This window comes from Oncorhynchus gorbuscha, linkage group LG13 (assembly GCF_021184085.1).
Source record: "Oncorhynchus gorbuscha isolate QuinsamMale2020 ecotype Even-year linkage group LG13, OgorEven_v1.0, whole genome shotgun sequence".
Taxonomy (NCBI): Eukaryota; Metazoa; Chordata; class Actinopteri; order Salmoniformes; family Salmonidae; genus Oncorhynchus; species Oncorhynchus gorbuscha.
The window spans coordinates 24,579,466-24,598,239 of record NC_060185.1 but is presented as its reverse complement, the minus strand read 5'-3'; the positions used below and the strand labels follow the sequence as shown (position 1 = coordinate 24,598,239).

General features: G+C 40.9%; 1 protein-coding gene across 1 annotated transcript in view; it reads right to left on the bottom strand.

Moving 5' to 3' along the window:
- Positions 1-14,087, bottom strand: part of LOC123992606 (solute carrier family 12 member 9-like) — a 59,934-nt gene extending 45,847 nt beyond the window's left edge. Inside the window, exons 1-2 of the mRNA XM_046293881.1 lie at positions 13,453-14,087; positions 371-505 (exon numbers count right to left, since the gene is read on the bottom strand). Of these exons, the coding sequence (XP_046149837.1) occupies positions 371-505; positions 13,453-13,678 (361 nt within the window). The 5' untranslated portion in view covers positions 13,679-14,087. The remainder of the gene's footprint in view (positions 1-370; positions 506-13,452) is intronic.
- Between the last annotated feature and the right edge of the window lie 4,687 nt (positions 14,088-18,774).

Genomic DNA, 18,774 nt, shown 5'->3' with positions numbered 1-18,774 from the left:
GGGGAGGAGGGAGTTAAGGCTGGGTCAATGTGTGTGTGAGAGAGAGTGTGTGTTTGTATGTGCACACTAAAGTGTAGTGAAGGCACTGAAAGAATAGGCGCAGACATACACACACCCGCCTCTCACAATGTGTCTTACAGATAAAAATGAAAGCAATACCAGCTATTCACTGGCACACACACCGATACCTGAACGAATGCAATGCTACATTAATGAATTAGAAAGAACACCGAGGTGGAGTGTGTGTAAAGTATATGGGGTGGTGTGAGAAAGGCAGTCATACATCGCCTGAAATAATATATGTCTATACATCTGACTATCATATTCAGCTGTGTGTGTGTGTGTGTGTGTGTATTGCTGAGGAGGATACAGTAGGCCCCTCCTGCGTCCAGGGCTCCATTGGTTGAGATGGCACACACAGAGAGCACGGTCATACTGATGATTAAGTAGGCCACTAAGAACATGGCTATGGCCTGATACAGCCCACACTGGCCCACCACGAAACCTGAGGAGGAGAGAACACAAGGGCCACACTATGGTTAAACACAACGAATTCAAATAATCTCAAAGTCCCTAACGGGAACTGGGTTTGGTGATTTAACAAGTGGTAGAACAACTTTCCTACAGGAAGTTGAAACTGGAATTTACAGTAATTGTCTATAAGAACGTGCAGTGGGGAATTCTCATGAGCTTTCACCTTAACTACACAGTTGAGACATACAGAGTCATGTCATTAACCAAAACATCATGCCAAGGCATTCAGATTACAGGTCGACCAATTAATTAGGGCCGATTTCAAGTTTTCATAACAATTGGAAATCAGTATTTTTGGGAGCCAATCTGCGATTGTAAAAAAATAAAAAAATGTATTTAATTAGGCAAGTCAGTTAAGAACACTATTATTTTCAATGACGGCCTAGGAACGGTGGTTTAACTGCCTTGTTCAGGGTCAGAACGACATATTTTCACCTTGTCAGTTCGGAGGATCCAATCTTGCAACCAGTTAACTATTCCAACACAATAACGACCTGCCTCGCTCTCGTTGCACTCCACAAGGAGACTGCCTGTTACGTGAATGCAGTAAGCCAAGGTAAGTTGCTAGCCAGCATTAAACTTATCTTATAAAAAACAAATCAATCATAATCACTAGTTAACTACACATGGTTGATGATATTACTAGATATTATCTAGTGTCCTGCGCTGCCTATAATCTGACTGAGCATGCAAGTATCTAAGTATCTGACTGAGCGGTGGTAGGCAGAAGCAGGCGCGTACACATTAATTCAAACAGCACTTTCGTGCGTTTTGCCAGCAGCTCTTCGTTGTGCGTCAAGCATTGCGCTGTTTATGACTTCAAACCTATCAACTCCCGAGATGAGGCTGGTGTAACCGATGAGGCTGGTGTAACCGATGTGAAATGGCTAGCTAGTTAGCACGGGCTAATAGCGTTTCAAACATCACTCGCTCTGAGCCTGTGGTCGTTTCCCTTGTTCTACATGGGTAACGCTGCTTCGAGGGTGGCTGTTGTTGACGTGTTCCTGGTTTGAGCCCAGGTAGGAGCGAGGAGAGGGACGGAAGCTATTCTGTTACACTGGCAATACTAAAGTGCCTATAAGAACATCCAATAGTCAAAGGTTAACGAAATACAAATGGTATAGAGGGAAATAAGTCCTATAATTCCGATAATAAGTACAACCTAAAACTTCTTACCTGGGAATATATAAGACTCATGTTAAAAGGAACCACCAGCTTTCATATGTTCTCATGTTCTGAGCAAGGAACTGAAACGTTAGCTTTCTGACATAGCACATATTGCACTTTTACTTTCTCCTCCAACACTTTGTTTTTGCATTTATTTAAACCAAATTGAACATGTTTCATTATTTACTTGAGGCTAAATTGATTTTATTGATGTATTATATTAAGTTAAAATAAGTGTTTGTTCAGTATTTGTTGTAATTGTCATTATTACAAAGAAATACTTTTATTTATTTTACTGGCCGATTAAAATCGGTATCGGCTTTTTTGGGCCTCCAATAATCGGTATCGGCTTTGAAAAATCATAATCGGTCAACCTCTAATTCAGATACGTTAAAGAAATGTTGTTGAATGTCACAAAATCAGTTTAGACTGACAATAGTTTTTTATTGATAACAGCCTATGGCAAAATACCAAACTTCTACAATGCTACTATTTCCTTGCAACATTCAACAATAGGTCAAAATGCATAACAAGTTATTTCATGCTTTTAACAAAAACAGAACTCTGCCAATTGACTGGGCAGCATTCCTATTGCTCCTATGCATTGTTGAAACATAGGCACTATATTTTTCCAGATAAGACCCAATGCACTGCAGTGCTTATGTTATGTGGAATGGTATTATTGTCTCTCAAACTGGTGGCTGTTCAGCCTGTGCGTTTCTACACCACAGCAGCAGAGGTATGAGACAAGGGGCAAAACAGAGGGGGTAGCACATCAAGGCAGGAGAGAGAACACAGAGACCACTTTACTTACCGTGTGATAGAATGAAACACCTCTGAACAAAGAAAACGGATGAGATATTAATGAATGGGGATTGTATTTGTAAACATATCTTCGAAGTTATGGCGCGAGGCAATAAAGCCATTTCTTCCAAGAGCTAGAACTACATTTTACTCAAAGTTAGTCCACTTCAAACTACTCTATTCCTCCAACAAGAAAATGGTTGTCTTACATATTATTTCACATTTATTATCATGACTATGACCACCATAACAGTCCATTCCCAATGCGTCCTGGGATGCACTCACTCCAGTAGGCCCTATCCGTGAACATACTTTCTCTCCATACCTCTCAGAAGTGCATACCCTTGTGCTGTAACACATCAAGGGACTTTCCAAGTGGTACAAGGGTCATTCCACCAAGTGTAACGTGGTAAAAAATGGTTTGATTTCAACTAATTTCAAGATTGAAAGTGCTCTTTATGACAACACGTTATTCCCATCAAGCGGTTAAAAACAAAAAATGCCTATAGTAAGTGCCAAGTTGAAGATTACAGGGTTGAAGATTTCACTTTAAATCCATAAATCTCATTGTGACAGGGGTAATCAAAGCATGATGTGTGTATCAGGGAGTAGCAACTGAACGCAGAATTGCTAAAACATTTCAAGCTTGTCTTTCTATGTCAGGGTTGAAGTGTTCTGCTCAACCTGCTTCGTTTTCCACCAGAAAATGGCCAATGAGAATAGAACCAGCTCACCTGCTTTTACACTGTAAAAAGGAATAGGTTCACCATAATAAAACGAGTTTAGTTCATGTAACAGGGTTGACCTTAAAATGAGGGACAGATGTAAATTAATCACTACTGAATAAAACATACAAGTTAAATGGGTTTCCATCGCATTTTCAACTTTACTGATCTCATATTTTTGTTTCTTTACATTATATATAGTGAGTACGCCACCTCCCGAATTGGCATATGTTCTAACCAGGAGCATCACTGGGGACAAGGGGGGACATGACACCCCCCCAACACACAGAGTCAAATGATGAAACTGTAGATGCGCAGACATTTTTTCAGCGCAATGTAACTTTATTGGATCTGTCAGTTTCCCTAGCTAATTTCCTACTTGTTACACTGACACAGTATAAACATCTCTACAGGCTTCACTGTTATGGTGCACAGTCAGTACACAAGACAATGCTCATCATGTCTTAGCAGGATCAGATGGTGACAGGTGTCCCAGAAAATTCATACAGCCAGGGATGACCAATCTTCAGAGCTCAGGTGAATTCTGCAGTACATTATAACAATCAGTAAATGGATACACAGTTCCATCTTGAGTTGATGGGTAGACTACAGTCTGGGAATAATGGTCATTTTAATTATTGAGCCATTATATTATCTAAGAATAGAATCAATGTATAAATGTACACCAAGGTAATTATTTGTAATGCTTCATCTGAGCAGGATCAGATGGTGACAGAGGTCTCATCAGTGTCAGGCAACCAGGGAAGACCAGTCTGTGACTTCACTGAGGTGAACCTTTTTGCAGATGCAACACTTTATTCTCTCTTGTGCAGTAAACACTGGACAAACCAGACACTTCAAAGAACCTATTGTAAGGCAGTCTGGCAAAACTCTAAAATTGATATCCAAAATATATCAAGGGTTGATAGAGCCTTTTCCAGATGACAAAACATGTCAAGCAAAAATGTGAGGAAGACCTGGGAGACTGATGATGATGAATGGAAACCGATGTGTTTGAATGCTCGGTCATGTTCATATAATCTCAGACATAAATTACTGCAGTTTAAGACCATCCATAGAACGTACTATATGCCAGCGAAACTGAATGTCATTCACTCAGAAATTGTATTATTCTGTTGGAGGTATAAAGCACAAAAGGGGACATATTTGCATATGTTGTGGTCTCGTGAAGGTGGGCTGAATTCTGGCAAAGAGTATGTTCTTTTATCTCAGCATGTCTACATTCTCCCCATTTTTGTTTGCTTGCAAACGTTGATACTGGAGATTGTTAGGATGGGGTGATTCCAGCTATATTGTGTGCCAGTAAAAATAGGTCTACAGTACTAAACTCAACAAAAAAAAATAAACATCCCTTTTTCAGGACACTGTCATTCAAAGATAAAAAATAAAAAAAACTTGTGCCTCATGCATGCTGCAAGGAGCCATGAGGACTGCAGATGTGGCCAGGGCAAGAAATTGCAATGTCCGTACTGCGAGACGCCTAAGTGATAGGAGAATTATGTTCTCCAGGTACATCATCCAATTTAATTATATTACTCGCAGTCTGCAAACCAGAATTTGTAAGATCCTGGTCGAATGAAACAGACGGAGGCCCAGCTAAATAGTCAAAGGTTTATTCACGGAACGTTCTGAAGTCAAGAATACAGAATCAATTCATTTTATACTGACTTCTCACGCCCACATAAACATACACACAAACATGACCTGCTACGCACACACTGTGTCTTACTTCCCAGCCGACAGAGATAGTGACTTTGTCCTTGAGACGTACTCCCCGTTCTCTCCCAAATCTCTAGTCAGGTCGGCACCAAGCTCAGACAGTCTTGTGTTTAAAATACCATAAAGGCATATTGTTTTACCCTAATTATGACTAGGACTACACATTTATTGATTATGATTTCATACATTCTAATCAATTCCATTCAATTATATGTTTCAGGGCGGTATATTCTAATCATTCAATTAACAGAAATTTTCACCCATCACTAAGACAGGGCTACAAGGAGCCAGGACAGACAACTGATCGTCCTCGCAGTGGCAGACCATGTGTAACAACACCTGTACAGGATCAGTAAATCCGAAACATCACACCTGCGGGACAGCTACAAGATGGCAACAACAACTGCTTGAGTTACACCAGGAACGCACAATCCCTCCATCAGTGCTCAGACTGTCCGTAATAGGCTGAGAGAGGCTGGACTGAGGGCTTGTAGGCCTGTTGTCTAATGAGAACCTGCCTTACATCACCGGCAACAACGTCGCCTATGGGCACAAACCCACCGTCGCTGGACCAGACAAGACACGTAAAAAGTGCTCTTCACTGACGAGTCACGGTTGTGTCTCACCAGGGGTGATGATCAGATTTGCATTTATCGTCAAAGGAATGAGCATTACACCGAGGCCTGTACTCTGGAGCGGGATCGATCAGGGAATCATCGGACTGAGCTTGTTGTCATTGCAGGCAATCTCAATTCTCATATTCAGCATGTAAAATGCATGCTCAAAAGGATTCAGCTCTGGTGATTGACTCAGCCAGTCAAGGATTTTCCACTTTTTGGCCATCAAAAACCCCTTCGTTGCTCTAGCAGTATGTTCAGGGTCATTGTCTTGTTGCATGATGAAGTGCCATCGAATGAGTTGAGGCATTTGGTTTTATCTAAGCAGATAAAATATCCGTAGACCTCAGAATTCATTGTTCTACTTCTGTCTGCAGTCACATTATCGAGAAGACAAGTGAGCCTGTTCCACTGGCAGCCATACAGGCCCAAGCCATAACACCCCCTCCACCGTGTTTCACGGATGAGGTGGTATGCTTTGGATCATGGGCATGTCTTTTCTTTCTCAACACTTTCCTCTTTCCATCACTCTGGTACATATTAATCTTTGTCTCATCTGTCCACAACACTTTTCTCCAGAACTCTTGGGGCTCTTTTAGGTGCTTTTTAGCAAACTAATCTGGCTTTTCTGTTCTTCAGGTTTATCAGTGGTTTGCATTAAAGGTTGACCGATTAATCGGAATGGTCGATTAGTTAGGTCCGATTTCAAGTTTTCATAACAATCGGAAATTTGTATTTTTGGGCACCGATTGCCGATTTTTTTTTTTAACACCTTTATTTAACTAGGCAAGTCAGTTAAGAACACATTCTTATTTTCAATGACGGCCTAGGAACGGTGGGTTAACTACCTCGTTCAGGGGCAAAAAGACAGATTTTCACCTTGTCAGCTCGGGGGATCCAATCTTGCAACCTTACAGTTAAATAGTCCAACTCGATAACGACCTGCCTCGCTCTCGTTGCACTCCACAAGGAGACTGCCTGTTAAGCAAATGCAGTAAGCCAAAGTAAGTTGCTAGCTAGCATTAAACTTATCTTATAAAAACAATCATAATCACTAGTTAACTACACATGGTTGATGATATTACTAGATATTATCTAGCGTTGTCCTGCGTTGCATATAATCTGACTGAGCATACAAGTATCTGACTGAGCGGTGGTAGGCAGAAGCAGGCGCATAAACATTCATTCAAACAGCACTTTTGTGCGTTTTGCCAGCAGCTCTTAGTTGTGCGTCAAGCATTGCGCTGTTTATGACTTCAAACCTATCAACTCCCGAGATGAGGCTGGTGTAACCGAAGTGAAATTGCTAGCTAGTTAGCACGGGCTAATAGCGTTTCAAACATCACTCGCTCTGAGCCTGTGGATGTTTCCCTTGTTCTACATGGGTAACGCTGCTTCGAGGGTGGCTGTTGTTGACGTGTTCCTGGTTTGAGCCCAGGTAGGAGCGAGGAGAGGGACGGAAGCTATTCTGTTACACTGGCAATACTAAAGTGCCTATAAGAACATCCAATAGTCAAAGGTTAATGAAATACAAATGGTAGAGAGAGAAATAGTCCTATAATAACTACAACTTAAAAACTTCTTACCTGGGAATATTGAAGACTCATGTTAAAAGGAACCACTTGCTTTCATATGTTCTCATGTTCTGAGCAAGGAACTGAAACGTTAACTTTCTTACATAGCACATATTGTACTTTTACGTTCTCCAACACTTTGTTTTTGCATTATTTAAACCAAATGTAATATGTTTCATTATCTACTTGAGGCTAAATTGACTGTATTGATGTATTATATTAAGTTAAAATAAGTGTTAATTCAGTATTGTTGTAATTATCATTATTACAAAGAAATACTTAAAAAAAAAATTTATCAATAAATCGGCTGATTAATCAGTATCTGCTTTTTTGGTCCTCCAATAAAATCGGTATCTGTATCGGCATTGAAAAATCATAATCGGTCGACCTCTAGTTTGCATCTTGTAGTGTACCCTCTGTAGTCCTGCTGGTGTGGTCTTCTACGTATGGTAGACTTTGACACATCTACACCTGCATCCAGGAGAGTGTTTCTGATCTGTTGGGCTGTTGTCAGGGGGGTTTTATTCACCATAGAGAGTATTCTCCGGTCATCCACTACAGTGGTCTTCCTCAGTCTACCGGGTCTTTTGCCATAATTGAGTTCCCCGGTTGTTTTTTTCTTGTTAATGATGAACCAAACTGTTGACTTGGGCCCAGGGTTTTTGCAATGTTCCTGACTGATTTTCATTTCTGAGCCTTATGACGGCCAGCTTCATTTGCAATGACACTATCTTTCTCATGTTGTCACACCCCAACAACAACCTCCAAAGGCAATAGCATAGTCTAGAATCAATACTTTTCATCAACAGCTCTCCTGCATTCACTAATGACACAAATTAATACGACTGCCTAACGACACAACTGAAGCCAATTCAACAAAAACTTGTAGTACCTTAAAAATGGGGGGGGGCCCCCCCATGTACAAAAGGTGCCATCATTTCTAAACGGTTCATCCGATATGCATGAAAATAACCTCAAATTAAAGTGGAATCTACACGTCACCCTCATTGTTATTGTTTCCTTTCAAAATGCTAGAGTACAGAACCAAAATAACAAAAAAAGGGTCACTGTCCAATGAATTACGTAGATATTCCAATTATTATTTATCTGCTGTTTCCAGCTACAACAGTCATTTACAACATTAGCAATGTCTACACTGCATTTCTGATCAACTTGATCTTATTTTAATGCACAAAAAAGTGATTCTTTCAAAAAACAAAGACATTTCGAAGTGACCCCAAACTTTTGAACGGTAGCATGTGTGTGATTTTATTAAATGGATGTTTTCCAAACCTTTGCCCTGAGACATTAAAAAAAAACATGGGAAAGTAGTTGTGTTGGGGAGAGATTTGAGTTATTGACTAGAGTGATAAGGGTTGGGCGTGTTGGTGGTTCAGGCTGGCTGGGCGGTCTGGCTGAAATTTGATAATCTTTTATTCTTTAAGTCTGTACTTTGTAAGAGTTGTTTATTTGTTCGGCTATTGGTTAAAGGTGCAACAATATTGATTATTTAATTATCATTGACCTAGTTCAGTCTAATCAATCACTCAGTGGTGATTTAAGAATGTACATCTTGGTGGGTAAAACATGTTTTAAAAGTGAGATGAATGCCAGCAAAGTCACTACACAACACTAAACAATACATTAACTGCAATATAACGATGACAAACGGTGCCCACAAACTATTAGTGCCTACATAAGAGTCCCAACAGCAGTCCCAACACCTTACCACTGCTACACCTACCTGGCTATCAGCGGAGCCTTGTCTGGCAGTGAAACAGTCTCATTTATTGACCACAGTGTCTGATTTAAAATAGGCTTTACGGCAAAAGCACCACAAACAATTGTTAGGTCAGAGCCAAGTCCCTCTTTTCCAGCCAAAGAGAGGAGTCACAAAAAAAATCAGAAATAGAGATAACAGTTAGTGATTCATTTTGATGATCTTCATCAGATGACACTTATAGGACTTCATGTTACACAATACATATGTTTTGTTCAATAAAGTTCATATTTATATCAAAAAATGTCAGTATATATTGGCGCGTTGTGTTCAGTAGTTCCAAAATCATCCAGTGATTTTGCAGAGAGCCACATGAATTTACAGAAATACTCATAAATGTTGATGAAAATACAAGTGTTATGCATGGAACTTTAGATACACTTCTCCTTAAGGCAACTGCTGCGTCAGATTTCAAAAAAGCTTTACGGAAAAAAGCAAACCATGCTATAATCTGAGTTCGGCGCTCACAGACCAAACAAGCCAAAAAGATATGCCCTATTGTGCAGTCAACATTAAGAAAACATTATAAATATTCACTTGATGATCTTCATCAGAATGCACTCCCAGGAATCACAGTCCCACAATAAATGTTTGTTTTGTTCGATAATGTCCATCATTTATGTCCAAATAGCTACTTTTGTTAGCGTGTTTTGTCACGAAGCGCGTTCACTAGGAGCAGACGAAATGTCAAAAAGTTAGGTCACAGTCCGTAGAAACATGTCAAACGATGTATAGAATAAATCTTTAGGATGTTTTTAACATGAATCTTCAATAATGTTCCAACCGGAGAATTCCTTTGCCTGTAGAATTGCGATGGTACGCAAGCTACCTCCCACATGAACAAGACTCACGAGCACGAAGCATTCTGCCAGACCTCTGACTCATTCCCCTCTCCCCCACTTTACAGTAGAAGCATCAAACTAGGTTCTAAAGACTGTTGCCATCTAGTGGAAGCCATAGGAAGTGCAATATGACCAATATCCCACTGCATCTTCAATAGGGAATGAGTTGGAAAACAACCAACCTCAGATTTCCCACTTCCTGGTTGGATTTTATCTCAGGTTTTTGCCTGTCATATGAATTCTGTTATACTCAAACATCATTCAAACAGTTTATATTAATACTATGCATATATTAGCAACTGGGACTGAGTAGCAGGCAGTTTAATCTGGGCACCTTATTCAGCCAAGCTACTCAATACTGCCCCCAGCCATAAGAAGTTAAACAAATGTGCTTTCTACTGACAATTGAGATGTACAAACTATGGCATAAGGGGACAACAAGTGGATAAGAGGCTATTCGTAATTTTGATTAAGACATTAACGAGCAAGCTAGGACGGACGTAGTCAGTATAACTATTTGTTCAGCACTTTTGAAATGAACAGTGACAGAATTAAGAACATGGGCCATTCTTACAGTGTTCTCCCTGTACAACAGTCAGAACCATAGGATAAATAAAGGGGGCATATAAGCAGACAATGAAAGCTCTTACAACATTCAATGATTACATTTATCAAAAACAGCTCATAGGCTACATGTTCACCAAGTCAGAACAGTAGGCAAAATTAAGAGGTGAAAAATAGACAAATTATTACAGTGAGGCACATGGGCTACTAACATCTTACTACACAACATACACATAGTATTACTTTCTTAGCTACAGTATGCATATCTCCCTGGCATATTACATAATTTATGCAGCAGCATACCAGACACTTTTGGACTCATCTTGTTGTGCTGTGCTCACTTGAACAGGAAGGTGGCACGGCGGTCCTTCTTGGGCAAAAGTTATCAAAGTCTGGGATTCTCTGGATTTATGGTGCTTTCAAGACAACTGGGAACTCAAATAAATAGAAAGGTTGAATCATGATGAAGTCACTGATCTTCAGGTTGTAGCTCTAGAAAGAGGCAGCGTTATGAATTTACAATCCGAGTTGGATGAAAGTCCAAAATGTATTTTCCCAGTCGTAGCTTGTTTTTCCCCGAGGTCCCAGTTGGTTTGAACTCACTAAAATCAGATTTTGCAGTTCCAAGTTAAGTTGTTTTGTGAGCGACACAAACCATGCTTCATTGACAGCATGGCCAATGTTGAATGTTTATCATTTTAAACTAGGAAAAGAGAACGTCACCGGTCTTCTAGCCATCGCCGATCCATTTTTCATGTCTTGTTTTCACACACACCTGGTTTCAATTCCCTAATTACATGTTGTATATTTTCCCTCTGTTTCCCCCATGTTCTTGTCGGGAATTGTTTATTTATGTTTCCTCCTTCTCGGTTTGCGCCCAGTGTAAGGCTCCTAGGCACCTGCCCAGAGGTAAGTTACAACCCTTACCCGTTCCACAATGGCCCGTGGTCGCACCTGTCGGTGGGTTTCATAAGCGATCTTCCACCTTCACAGGGTAACACCACGATCCTGGTCGTTGTGGATCGTTTTTCTAAGTCCTGTCGTCTCCTCCCTTTGCCCGGTCTCCCTACGGCCCTATGAACTGCGGAGGCCCTGTTTACTCACGTCTTCCGGCACTATGGGGTGCCTGAGGATATAGTGTCTGATCGGGGTCCCCAGTTCACGTTGAGGGTCTGCAGGGCGTTCATGGAACGTCAGGGCGTCTCGGTCAGCCTTACCTCAGGATTTAACCCCAGGAGTAATGGGCAGGTGGAGAGAGTTAACCAGGATATGGGTAGGTTTCTGAGGTCTTATTGCCAGGACGAGGCCGGTGTCGGGACGAGGCCGAGGCCGGTGTCGGTGCGCTGCTGGAGCCTCGCATCAAGGGGGGGGGCTGTCACGACTTCTACCGAAGTCGGTTCCTCTCCTTGTTCGGGCGTTGTTCGGCGGTCGACGTCACCGGTCTTCTAGCCATCGCCGATCCATTTTTCATGTTCCATTTTTTGTTGTTGTCTTGTTTTCAATTCCCTAATTACATGTTTTATATTTTCCCTCTGTTTCCCCCCCATGTTCTTGTGGGGAATTGTTTATTTGTAAGTACTCATGCTATGTGTTACTGGTGCCTTACGTTTTTGTACCCATATGTTTGTTGCTTTGTACTCCGTTAGTTTTATATATTAAACTGCTCTGGCTATTCACCATTCTCCTGCATGTTACGCACCCGATACATTTGATCTATAAATTGCTCTTCATTATTTATCTTCATATGAGAAGGATTAAAAAGGATTTGCCAGTAGTTTGTCGACTTGATTCATGATGACTGCTAGCTAAGATTTAGAAAGTCCAGATCAGATTTAGATCAGTACAATCAAAGCTACTGTAGATATTACGTGATTTGATGTCATTTTATCTGTGGCCAATGACCTTGAGTCTTCTTGGATAGGCACTGCTAATGTAACTTTATGACAGCACCCAAGGGGCTTGAATTTGAGAGCTCTACCCTTAAGACTTGGAGGTGACTTAGTGTCCTTATGAGTGACAGAACACTGAGCCAATCACGGTGCAATGCTCCGTATTTTCTGTTGGCTTGCCCCACCACCACAGAAAGCACTGAGCTAGGCGGAAATACCTGCATTTTGGAGCTGCCTTACTCAAGAAAACAAAAAAAGAGACCATGTTTGTATGCTGCTTTATTAACTAAAATATGTATTATTTTACATTGTTTGCAAACTGATATGTGACACGTATTAATGCCAAAATAACATGCAAGCCACCCCTAAAATGTTTTTTTTTTTTTTTTTTATTGTTGTTTTTTTATGCCAAAAATGTGGAGCTCAAAAGAGCCCTGAACTTCGGGTCGCCACTGCAATCATTTAAGGATATTTAATAATGATCTCTTACCAAGATGACCGTGGGCATTTTTGCTTACTTTTTGTTGTTCTAAATAGAGACGGCTAGGAGGGCCATATTAGATTTTGTAGAAATGCAAGGAAAATAGCTTCAGATGCCCCCCCCAAAATTGAGAGGACCCCCAAATCCCCCACCAAATAATGTTCCCCCACTTCTAAAACCAAAATTGGTATCTGCCCGCTTTTGGCTAGAGCGCACATATAGCCTACATAACGACAAAAGACCGATATTATTTTGTTAAAAGAGAGCCAAACATCGACGATCAAATCACCAGAATAAGACTCGATATTTATAGAAAAGTCGCATTTAACTCATCACCTTGCACTTTCACCACCGTGTGAATTTCATAATTTCCTTAATCTGTAATCTAATAATTGCATTCGTTTTACTGACACAAGAAGATCCCACCTTGTCTAGCGTATTTTTTGTCGACATTTGGAAAGTTTACCGAAAAAAATGTTCCCATCAGGCCTGTATTTTTATTCAAGAATGTTGAATAAAATTATATTTTAACGTTAACATTTTTTTCCACATTCTGGTTTGTAGAGGTCGTGAGAGTTAACTTTCCTGATTCCAATTTTAATTTATGCCCGATGTAGAATTCGATGGAATTCAAAATCGGGTTTCCAGGCAACAACTGGCTCAAATTTACCAACATGGGCCTAAAATAAAGCTATATTGTGGACACTGTCATAAATAACCGTAGGCTATACTCACCAATTCGTAGGAAGACCACCACGCTGAACATAGACAGTAAGGTGGGTATCACCACCCCAAAGAATGTGGAGAGTTTTTTGGGACGACTCTGGTGCGCCGACTTCAGTCTGGAAAAAGCCAGGGGCTGCTCCACAGTCTCCCCAGGCAGACATGTATGATGCTCGCCCGACTGCTCATTGAAGCTTGTGGAGAGACGATAGTGCAGGAGCGGTGTCCTCTCCGACATGGCGAAGCTGCTGTTGGCTACTAGGACTAGCCAGAACTTCAGAACACCCTGCCACCAATTGTTTCGGCTTTATCAACTAAGCTAGTTTCTAGAGTTCACTCCCAAACGTAGAAACAAAAATCAGTTCGCGTGACTTTACTAAGACATGATTTTCTCAATAATGTAACCAGACGCTGGACAACATTGTCACGGGCCAATCGTTGAAGTCTGAATGTTAATCAATATAGTGATATAGAATGCCTACCTCGAAATTATAAATACATGTTCTCCTCGTGTGGCCTAACTCCACTCGAACTCAGAGACAGCACTATCTTGTCGTGGGCCTACATTAAAAACCACACATTTTCGTAAAAGTTGTCTTTAGCGTTACCATTATAGCCACTGTGTTGTGAACCCAGCGACATCTAGGTCATGTAATCATACAGCAGATTTTCAAAATAAAAGTTATTAAGCAACCTAATTTAGCAGGGGTAAAAGAAACGCCTGAGCGGAGTTCCCACGTTTGGTTTTCACGGGAAAGGGAACCTAGGTTGAAGGTATTGTATCCCTGAAAATCAGATGCACCGGGTTGTTTCCAATGCCAGAAAACCAGATGCACCCAATGCCAATGACGCTAAGGGTGAGTTTAAAATTGCTTAAACATACATTTATCCAAAATACAAACAATATATTATTGAAATCAAATAACAAACTTTGAAAGTCCCAAGTATGTATGCTGCAATAGCCTATGTGCCAGGTTGTTATCTGCTGTACTGTGATCTTAGAAATGCTCTCTAGGACCATGCCTCGGGACTACCTGGCCTGACGACTCCTGGCTGTCCCCTTCCCCAGTCCATCCAGTTGTGCTGCTGGTCCAGTTGTACTGTTCTGCCTGCAACTGGGGACCCCTGACCTGATTCATCGGGTGTGCTACCTTGTCCCGGACCTGCTGTTTTGGCCCCTTCTGTCTCTCTCTCTCTTTCCTGGACCTGCTGTTTTGGCCCCTTCTGTCTCTCTCTCTCTCTTTCCTGGACCTGCTGTTTTGGCCCCTTCTGTCTCTCTCTCTCTCTTTCCCGGACCTGCTGTTTCGGCCCCTTCTGTCAATTCAATTCAAGGGCTTTATTGGCATGGGAAACATGTGTTAACCTTGCCAAAGCAAGTGAGGTAGATAATATATAAAGTCAATATATAAAGTGAAATAAACAATAAAAATAACAATGTCTCTCTCTCTCTTTCCCGGGACAGCTGTCTTGACCTCTGAATACATAGCTATGAAAAGCCAACTGACATTGACTCCTGAAGTGTTGAACTGTTGCACCCTCTAAATAGTTTTTTCATTTTAGCTCTACACATCACATTTCTACTGTACCATTTAAACTACAGAAGTTGTCAGCCCTGTACATCTGCTTAGTATTGTACTTTTAAAACTATACAGGTTGTTGTTTTGGAATGCTCAGACCCTCGACTAACGGGATCCTGTGTCATACCGTGAAGATCTGTGACATTGGGGTATTTTTTAGAGACCTGCAAATAAGGCCTTGTGTCATTGAGGTATTCTTTAAAGAGCTGTAAATAAGGCCTTGTGTCATTGAGGTATTCTTTAAAGAGCTGTAAATAAGGCCTTGTGTCATTGAGGTATTCTTTAAAGAGATTTGTAAATAAGGCCTTGGGTTATTGGGGTATTTTTTAGAGAGATTTGTAAATAAGGCCTTGTGTCATTGGGGTATTTTTGAGAGAGATTTGTAAAAAAAAAAAAAAAAAAGGCCTTGGGTTATTGGGGTATTTTTTGGGGTCAGCGGTCAAAGTAGCTTTCTGCTGAAAAATAGACACTTGCGGTAAACTTCATGGTATGAAACTGGATCTTATTAGTAGAGAGTCTGATGATTCTGAAATGCCCCCCTTTTATGCTGACGACGTCTATAGTTTAAAACAAATGTTATAGAATCAAACATCTGTTGATCAATCGATCAAATGTATTTCATAATGCCCTTTTTACGTCAGCAGTTGTTACAAAGTGCTTTACAGATACCGAGCCTAAACCCCCAAAGAGCAAGCAATGAAGATGCAGAAGCACAGTGGCTTGGAAAACAACCATAGAGGCAGGAACCTAGGAAGAAACCTAGACACCAGACTCTATGTTGTTTGTGTTTTCAATAAATGCATGGAACTTTAAACTATATGTTTTTTACAATTGTTAAATCCGAAAAGCATTCTTTAACAGTCAAGTAACCTTTTTTTCAGGGGGGATTTTTTATTAGAAAATGGTCTTATGGTGATAGCGTGTGTGATGCTGGCCTTGTTCAAGAGAGTCAAATCACCATACATCCTGGGTAAATGCTGACTGGCTGTTCTACAAAGTAGTTATTTATGATGCAAGGATTTGTATATCAGTCAATCGGCAATGTCGAACAAGCCATTGTGTTCAAGTAAATGGAGAACTTTTATTTTGAAGCTATTTGGGACACGTTGATGTCGCATATTGGCGCTGATTTCACGGAGCTCATTCCGTTGACTAGATTTATCATGTGACGCCAGTAATTTTCTAGTTTGTCATCCGCTCGTATGAGCCAGCCCAATTGTCCAATCAACTCTCTCCAACTTGTCAAAGCATTTTGGTTTTAAATATTACATTGTGACAATCTCCGTGTCTTACTTCCTTATTACTGGAAACTTTGCATCGAAACGAAAGTTGACACCTGTTTACACTCAACAAGTGACATTGTATCCTTGGAATAAATTAGCCTACAGTAATTATGTTGCTGTTGGCTAATCCTTCTATGTGACGTTACCATGGAATCGCAACCTAAAAACTGCTAAATAAATCACTGAGTCCAGCACTAATACCAAAAGTCCACACTCTTGCATTAGATTTAATCTTATACGGATGTAGTCTATAAATATAAACCATGGGTAGGCTACATAACGTCTATACATTTAATGATTTACATAGCCTACACCGTTTAATGGAATGCATTTAATGATTTCAATTTGTTATAACATTCCATGTAACAGGCTACATCATGCATGTTGAAAATACAGAAATAATAAGCAAATCATATTTCAATATAAACTGTGACATAGCCAAACATGTTTTTTTCGACACTTGAATATCAATCATACAGAATACAACACACACACTCTTTCTCCCTCGCTTGACCTTTTTATTCAGTCTTTTGTCTCAACTTCTTCCAAACCAACCATTCTTCAAAAGTGTGCATTTGATAAATATTCCTCTTCCATTCTTCCAACCAGTGCAGTAATCGATTTTAACCAACTATATTTCCACCATGGATGTTTTTTCCCTCCTATCATGGCTGTGAAAAACCATACATAATAGGCTACCTTTACTCTGTGGATATTCCCATTTGAGAAAATAATGTAGCAAGTCTTCTTCCAATTTGGCACAGAGGCACTTTAAAGTGGGGCCAACAGTCTTTAGAATTGTCTCGTCTAATTAAGAGCATAGGTCCAGTCTCTGTGAACTTTGCCTCACTGATAGTGCCTGCTTCGAACAGAGAGCCATTAATGGCGTCCTTTTGTGGATCTAACTCCGCCATGGCTCGCTGGCCAAAGCCTATGGGGAAATGAATGGGGTTTTGGATTAATGCTGAAAATAAGGATTTTGATAAGCACAGGTTGGGGAGATTGTATGCATTTTGTTCTATGAGATCATCTTCATCAGCTAATGTCACTTTTTGTGAAATTTGAAGCATTTATGTAAGCAGCAAAGCAAGCACAGAAAGACATCATTCATAAAGGTAGTGTTAACTGATATTATCTTACAGAACAAAACATATAAGATCTCCTAAAGCTGTCATAACCGCATTCTTTCAACATTCATTTCCCCTATAGGAATGCTGAACCAACCAGAGGAAACTCATTTCCAGTTTTTAGGACTACACGCTGGCGAGCTCTATAGAAGCCAGTTGTAGCCTACTCAGATCCCACCTACCCCTCAACGGGTACCACACCATGTCGTGCTGTATATCACCAGCAGAGGACTCTGTAACTCCATCAATAAATCCAGGTGGTAGCAAAACACTGCCTTGTAGTAAAGAGATCTCCACCAGGGTGTGCCCTAGGTTCTTCATCCAGTTCAGCATTGATAAGGGAGAGAGAAGAAATTACAGGTTATCATCTCTGTCCCAAGCAGCTATCTCTGAGGTCCAGGGAGAGCCACTCAAGCTTCCCCCGGAGCAGCTTGCCGTACAGCTACAGCACCTGGTTCAGACTCTGGCTCTGCTGGCTGGGAGAGCCTGGGTCTGGATCTGGGTCTGTCAAGTCATCCTGTGGACCAGTAGACAAATAGTCAAGTATTTGTGGAGAAAGAAAGAAAGAAAGAATGAAAGAAAAGAGAGAGAGAGAGAGAGAGAGAGAGAGAGAGAGAGAGAGAGAGAGAGAGATGGCATGAATGAAAGCTAGAGAGTGAGTGTGCATGTGTGTGTATGTCCCTTTCGGTATGTGCGTACGTGTGTGTGCGTCTTACCGTGATGTCCAGGTTGGTGACGATGTGCAGGTAGTTAGTTACTCCATGCTCCAGTCTCTCCAGCTGAGTTTGGTCTGTGTCCTCACTCTCCAACAACACCCCCAAACCCCTCTCACATCAGCATGCTTCTCCCGCAGCTAGGGAGTCACACACACATGCACGCACAAACAATCGATTTGTAACTTTATGACTTTGTGTTATATTAAAATTTAGATTTAAGTTTACATATTTCTGATGCTAGGATGACCCACTGTGAGCAACCCCTATTACTCTCTTCGGCCTGCACTGTCATCTGAGTCCCCTATTCCACCATGCTCTGACGAGCACCGAAGTGGACTCCCAACTGCGGTTATGGTTTTCGTTCTATGGAGTAGGGAGCAATATCAAGCAATCAAATTAATTTATAAAATCCTTTCTTACATCAGTCGATGTCACAAAGTGCTATATAGAAACCCAGCCTAAAACCCCAAACAGCAAGCAATGCAGATGTAGAAGCGCTGTGGCTAGGAAAAACTTCCCATAAAGGCAGGAACCTAGGATGAAACTTCGAGAGGAACCAGGCTCTGAAGGCTGTGCCGGATGGAGATTATAACAGTACATGGCCAAGATGTTCAAACATTCATAGATGACC